The sequence below is a fragment of the Etheostoma spectabile genome, chromosome 10 (genome assembly GCF_008692095.1).
Source record: "Etheostoma spectabile isolate EspeVRDwgs_2016 chromosome 10, UIUC_Espe_1.0, whole genome shotgun sequence".
In the NCBI taxonomy this organism is placed as follows: Eukaryota; Metazoa; Chordata; class Actinopteri; order Perciformes; family Percidae; genus Etheostoma; species Etheostoma spectabile.
Genome location: NC_045742.1, coordinates 26149615 through 26157114, shown reverse-complemented (window position 1 = coordinate 26157114; position 7500 = coordinate 26149615). Strand labels below are relative to the sequence as shown.

At 44.6% G+C, this 7500-nt stretch overlaps 1 protein-coding gene across 2 annotated transcripts in view; it reads right to left on the bottom strand.

Annotated features, from left to right (window-relative positions):
* bcl11aa (BCL11 transcription factor A a) overlaps positions 1–7500 on the bottom strand; it is a 74483-nt gene that overhangs the window by 62911 nt on the left and 4072 nt on the right. The window contains exon 2 of one of the 2 annotated variants that reach the window (XM_032528458.1): positions 7016–7468. In XM_032528458.1, the coding sequence (XP_032384349.1) occupies positions 7016–7468 (453 nt within the window). Of the gene's footprint in view, positions 1–7015; positions 7472–7500 lie in introns of both variants that reach the window. The other variant, XM_032528457.1, reaches the window with a different exon arrangement.

The window sequence follows — 7500 nt, the reverse complement described above, 5'->3', positions numbered from 1 at the left end:
TGTCTTCTTTTTTCTTTTTTTTTTAACCCTTTTATGTTGTTGTTGTGTGTCCATCCGCGGTGGCGGTGACTGCTATTCTTGCCCTGCTCTTCTTCTATGTATTCTAAACCCACCGCATATGAAGATTACATGGGAGTACTGTTACTCCGGGAATATCAAGATGCGTTCAGTGAACTCTACTAACAACAGGTTTCAAGATTAGAATTGTCATTTACTCCAAATTCCCACCCTAACTATGTCATGTAGCCTAATTTAAAATCACAGTCCGCGAATTGTGAGAGGAGATAATAGCCGCCCCACCAGTGATCACTTTTTTCCTCTTTTTCAGGTGGCAGGAGTGAAAATGAGTCATCCTCAACATTTGCTGGGGCTTTGGTTTCAGAATGACGAGGGCAGATGGAGAACAGTTAGATGCAAAATAGGAATTTTTCTTCAAATGATGCACAGATTTTAGCATAGAAGCATTCCGTTATCAAATGGCTTGCAAAAAGTGCATATATCACACACACACCCCCCCCTTCCCCGCTACGTTTGGGCTGAGCCTCGAATGTTTACAACCTCTTGCTCCGCCCCAGCTGTTGAATAATGACGATAATGATTAATCTAATTAGCAATGTTAAAAAAAAAAAAAAGTGTGATCCAAACAAAGTGTTATGATGCTGTTGCCTAGGGCCGCATCCATCTTCCAACCACTAATACAGTAATGGGACACCAACAGGGAACCCCCCCAGTAGTAGTAGAGTTCACTGTTTTGCTCAAAGGCTCTTTTGGCAAGTTGTGAGTTGACACGGTTGAATAAAGGGGGAACTCCAGCGGTCCGACGAAGACAGATCAGTTCATTTGTCTCGGTTCGTGCTACTCAGACGCTTGATGTCTTCTGGGAAAATAAACCCCCTATGATGTCATTGTGACGTCATCAGGGTCATGCCAGTGTGGAGACCGATCATTTGGAACAGGAAGCCTGCGTTACAAACTTTATAAATGTTGGTGTTTACAAAGTAATATATTAATAGTAATATTATATATTAGTTGCATTATGGGTATTGTATGATCAAGCCGTTTGTAAGTTTGGGTCAAACTAAAAGTGAGGATATCTCAGCTTACGTTGCTTTGTTTTTGACCACTTGTTTTTATCCTGTCTCTCATGAGTCCCCCAAATTTATAAAAGTGCTATTATAAATTGCTAAAGTATCCCTTTAATTAAAGAGCCAGGACATAAGCAGACTAGATTTAGTCCAGCAATACAATGCGGCTGTCCTAAAACTATCTTACGTAACAAAATATGGGTGTGTGTCTTTGTGTGTGTGCTGTGAGCATTACCAAACAGGATAAAGGATAAATCAACAGGCTCACCGCTCTGGACTTTCCAAGCCCTGGCTAGAGAAAAGCAACTTTAAATACACGTAAAGTGCTTCATATTCTATTTTTGAGCAACACAAAGCTTCTTCTTTCCGCTCCATGTTTTATTCCTACCAGAATTTGTCAGCAGTGAATTCCAAGTTTTTTTTTAGTTCCGTCTGGATTGCAGACACGCTCTGCAAAACACACACCCACACATTTACAGCAAGACAATAATCAACAGTTCAGTTCAGTCAATATGCTGTTTATGGAGTTTTTTTTTCGAACCCTGACAGCCTGTTGGGCCTTGGCGGCAGATTTGTAGCTTTTTGCTGTCAGTCCAGTGGCCTGCTGCATGCATTATAACTGGCTACTGATGTGTTCTGCACACACAAACGTGTTTACATGCGGTAAGCTCATTCGAAATGCCAACACAGTCAGATTCTCACACTGCACTGTGAGAGAAAAACGCCGGAGTTCAAACACCGCACTTGAGCCCACTAAATAAAATCTTATGTTGAGAAAAGAAAAGAGTGAGCAACAATAGATTAGTAATGGCAGCCAGTGTGTGAAATCTCTTTGTAGGCTCGCTGGGATGTGCTACAGCATGAAACACACACACACGCACACGCACACACACACACACACACGCATACACACGCATACGCACGCACACACACACACACACACAAACACATCAAACATACAGTAATTGATTCAGTATCAATTGGCTGTCCCGGATTTGCATTGACCGCTAATGTTGCAGAGAGACAGATGCGTGAGCCAAAAGAGAAAATGGAAAGAAAAAAGAAGAGGAGGGAGAGAACAGACATGAGATAGAGAGAGATCTGATACCGAGCCAGACAATGAATGGGTGTTAGAACTGCACTAATGTGTATTGAGGTGGGTAGCATTAGCCAGTGATGATAAGCTAATTGCTAATCACTAGATCATAGACAAACAATTCTCATGTTACGAGGCGTCGAGCCAGGATGACTCTTCAGTGGGCTGACTACAATGCAGGACTGAAAACTGGATAGTGTGAGGCGAGAAATACCATCACGTCTGATAAATTAGTCTCAAGACATTTTTTGGATGTGCCACCATGTACGAGCATTGATAACATATCTGTTAATGAGTTGCTATTGCTGGGATAATACAGTTTATCAGCCAATGTTGTGCAATAAAATCAGTGGTCAATAAGATGAGTAATTCTTCGCACTGGCCGCGTATCAAATTCAGCTCATTAAGAAAAATATTAGGACTGATTTTACGGAGAGGAAAGGATTACATTTTCAATGCTAATTGTAAAAAAAAAATCAATTGGCAAACTAGGGCAACAGCAACTGTATTCACTGTGGAAATCATCCCCACAAAATATGCATTGTTGAATTTCAATTTTTGAGATTTCCTTTTTCAATCACAATCAAAGAAGAAAAGAAAGAAAGAGAGAGAGGGGGGGACATGGCCGTCCGCACACTTAAATGCACACACACACACATGCAAAACCCCTCTTTTTTGAGACATTAGCGATGCTGTTTCTGAATGAGGGGCGCCTCAGGGATTATAATCAGAATTTTCATCTCAGTCAGGGATTAATAGAATAAATGGGCAAGTGCGTGTGTGTGTGTGTGTGTGTGTGTGTGTGTGTGTGTGTGTGTGTGTGTGTGTGTGAGCCTGTGTGTGGTGTAGGTGGGTGGGTATGCTGCCTTTTACATCACGGATCTGCATTTTGCCTGTACAGTGCTCTCTCGATCACAAACACACACACACACGCACACAGACGCACACACACACACACACACACACACACACGCGCGCACACGCGCACACACACAGACAGGTAATGTCTCGGCTCTCCCCAGTCCGAGCTGTTTGATATGTAAATAGCAGCGTTCCGGCACAAGTCCGACGCTTTGTGTTCCTCTGAGCCTCGCAGCAGCCAGAGGAGGCTCTGTAGCAATATGACCACAGACACTGGTGCACATTTAACAACAAGCAGACATGCAGCCATCACATCAGATAGGGAAGGAAAACGCAGGAAAAACCATGATTATTCCCTGGATTTCAAGAAGAAGTCAGAATAAAATACTATTCCCATTAGAGCAGGAATTTCCTAAATGAAGACAAGAAGATGAATTGAAAGATGATGTTCTTACAGATTAAAATCCCTTCAGATTTAGTAATGGGGATGTTAAAACCTAAACTCAATAGTGTTTCATTTAAAATACTGATCTTGATCACTGGTATGAAACCGGCATATGTGAGGTATGTCTTTGAGATAAAAGAAATTATGGTTTTCTTTAAATCTGTTTAATAATTTGTGGTTATTCTGGTCATTTGGATTTCTTTCTGGCTGAGAAGACGCTTTATACACTGCAAGAAGAAGAAAAACTACGAGACACACCAAGCCCAGCATTTACAAATAAGAAACACACACGCATTCCTCCCTCGCCTCCTTTTTTTGTCATTAGGAATGCTTTTGGACGGCTATAATCGCTGCTAAAAATTCCATCAGAACTATTTTTTCCTTTCTTTTTTTTTCTGCCTTTAACATATTTACTTCACCGTGACAGTTTGGGGTCAATTAGAATGAAAGCTGAGGTCGGTGGAGGGAAATACTGGCTTTAATTATGGCCTATCAGAATGGATGTGTTGCGTCAATTCAGCATGCGAGGTGGTACTTGTGTCGGTGTGTGTCCAGTGGCTGACAGAAGGTAAAAAAAAAAAATCCAATGAAGAATCGACTAAAGAGGATATATGTTATCACAATGACAAATTGGATCTATTTTTTTAAGAGCTGAGTTTTTTTCTTTTCAGTTTGAAAAAAATCCAAACGGCAAACCTTTAATAATGCTCTGTCTGTCTGCTGTTCAGCTTGACGTCGACATCACACAAGATATATAACGCTGCCGTCCTGTTTTCTTCTCCTGTCTGAGTGTACAGCTGTTCCTACCAAGACGTTCCCACACACAACGCTATTGAAGCAACCAGACGCCTGTATTATGATGTAAATCGCTCTAATAACCCAGTTTAGCTGGTGAATGTCTGCGTGTGAGAGAGAGAGAGAGAGTGTGTGTGTGTGTGTGTGTGTGTGTGTGTGTGTGTGTGTGTGTAAATGTGTGGTTGTGTGTGTGTTGTGTTGTGGTGGTGTGTGTTTGTGTGGTGTGTGTGTGTTTGTGTTTGTTGAAATCGAGTCACTGCAGAGCACAAGCAGCTTTTGGCAAAAAACAAAACAATGTGCACTAACTCCTTGCAGCTGACATACTGTAGATGGTTTTGTCTTGAACTGGCACAAAGACCACGGGTCAAAGGTCAAATGCATCTCCGACAACCAATTTTTCCTCACCCTCATCTCGGGTAAGTGTAGAAATTAGGAGAACTGAGATCCCTTGTGAGAAAAGACGGCTCACTGCTCTTATTTCCTACACAGAGAAACTCTAAAATGGAAAACAAACTGCAGCATTTAGGATTCCTGAGCAGCGTTCAACGAGCAAAGTGATAAAGTGTGTAGTTTGCTAGTGTGTTTTCCTTTCCGCTCTCTATTTCATCTTCACCCCCCCCCCCCCCCCCCCCCTCCGCTCTGTAACAACTAATTTAGTACAGGCAGCCAGCCACTAAAAACTACTGCTAATTAAAATGCACAAGGAAGAAGAAAAAAATGGCAGTACAACAAATAATTAGTGGTGTTAAGACGCTTTAAATAAACGACTTTCCCTCTAAGAGCGAAACTAAAACTGGCTTTTCCCTCTCTTCGCTCGCCTCTCATTTGATTTTTGTACTGGGGAAAGGAAACGGAAGGGAAAGGAAAAAGGAGTGATTAAACATGATGAAAATCGTGTGTTTCACCTATGAAGTTTGGTATAGATGGCGAGGGAAAAGAATGAAAGCGATGGAGAGCTAGACTGCATTTAGATGGGTAAGATGTGGCAGTGGAAAGGGGGGAAACCACACAGAGCAGGACACATCTGCTAGGGCCACATGAGAGAGACGCGCGCACACACACACACACACACACACACACAAACTAATTCCCATGTTATGCAGGAACACACATTCTGCACACCCAATCCCAGAAAGAGGCTGCAGTTACTCCCCAGACTGAAAAACACATACAAACACAAAGTATTGCCAACATATAGTCAAGGATCCTCCATCTGCGCGCATACACACACACACACACACACACACACACACACACACACACATACACACACACACTTACCATGGTGGTCTCACAAGCGCACTAACACACTGACCAGTGGTACCACAAAGTCAAAGTCACCCATGTCTCTTTGCTACTGGCCTATGGGATTTGCTCACCATGGCCAAACTGGGTAAACTGGGAAAACACACACACACACACACACTAACACACACACAAATTCACTGCCACACATTTTCTGCATTGAATTCAGTGGATCAGTGGAAGGACAATTGGTCAGACTAAGGTTGTTGATAATATCCGCTACATTGTCTTACACACTTAATCTCTCTTACACACACACACAAACACACAGACAGACAGACAGACACACTGCCCTTACACTAGTCAGCAAAGACAGAAGACTATTCATACACACACATACAGACGGAGAGAGAAAGCCATCCTAAATCAAACCAGTGTGTGTGCCTTTGCCAGCTGTAAAAAAAAAAAGAACAGAGGCGTATTCTCTCGGGTTTCTTCCCCACCTGTGACAACCCTCTGCTGTTTGTCTGACAACACTCACCCCACCCATCCACCTCATCCCACCCCCTCAAACATGTCTCAGCCAATCAATTTCTCGCCTTAACAAGGACTGGCATGTGTGTGTCTGTGTGTGCAGTGCTCACACTACTACAGCCCCCACAAGGTTTGGATGGAGATCATTGGCAACGTTTAGGCTAGACTGCGCTGGCTTGTCGTACCGCAACACACCCACTTTGTGTTGACGATATATAAAAGCTAAACCTGACACTGCAGAAAATACACACACAGATATGTATGCCCATCTAGGGCAATACACACACACGCAAAATTACACGAGTGCGCCGATTAGAAAAGTAGAATCTGGACTCTAAACGCTGCTTCTGAGCCGGAGGAGTTCATTTATCCCATGATGTGTAACGTTTTAGAGAATGTATAGAGAAAAAGAGAACTACTTATCATCGATTTCAAATATTCATTCAGGTTATACCTCCTTATTCACACAAAAAGCCGATACATAGCCATAATTACACAACAGGGGTCAGCAACCTTAGGCACGCAGTAGCTCAACCAATGGCACACGAGCAATGGTTTTTTTTTTGGAATCGTTCCAATCCGCATTAGCTCCAAATTACATCTTTCACAGCCATAGGCAGGAGAACAGCTTGCTATTCACGGCAGTTTGATTGACATTTTCCCCCATCCGCATTCTGAGTAGACTCGTTCTACTCTTCCTCAATTTCCTTCTTCACAGAACATGGCGAGGAGGAAAACAACACTGCCTGAGAGGGCTCGGTAGATGATGGCAGGCTAAATGCTGATACGGCACGCGTATTAACTAGAAGATTTTAAAATGGCATTGCACATTAAAAAAAAACTGCCTTAGTGAAGCGGTTACTTCTCTGTTAATGTGAGCACCACAGTGACGGTGCTCAGATCCAGCCACATAGCTGATGTGTGTTTGGTTGGTGTGGAAGCAGCTCTGGTTACCTGGGAGGGGCTCCTGTTTGGGGCAAATCCCCCGAGGCAACAGGAAGCGGTCGTCGTCATCGTCCGCCATGGTGGCCTGGACGCCCACTTCCACGGGCCTCCGGCTGCGCAGGGAGCCAAACGCAGGCGACGGGGTGAGGGCCAGGCCCGGGGAGGGCGAGGGGGGCTTGTCCAGCCCCCGGCCAACGGCCAGGCAGGGCGGCCCGTGGCATCGCTTCCTCTTGTGCTCGATGAAGAGCAGGATGTCCGCCAGGGGGAAGGTGGCTTGGCACTGGCCGCAGGTCAGAAGGTCCTGCTCCAGAGAGCCGTGGGCGTCGTGACCCAGCCGGGCCAGCCGGCCCACGGCCGAGCCCGGGTGGTGGTGCCCGTTGAGGCTGCCGCTTTCTTCCGAGTTCTCCGAGCAGCGCTCCGACAACTCCTCCGACGAGACGACGGCCGAGGAGAGGGGTTCGGCTGCTGGGGAGGCAAGGATGGGGGGGGGGGGG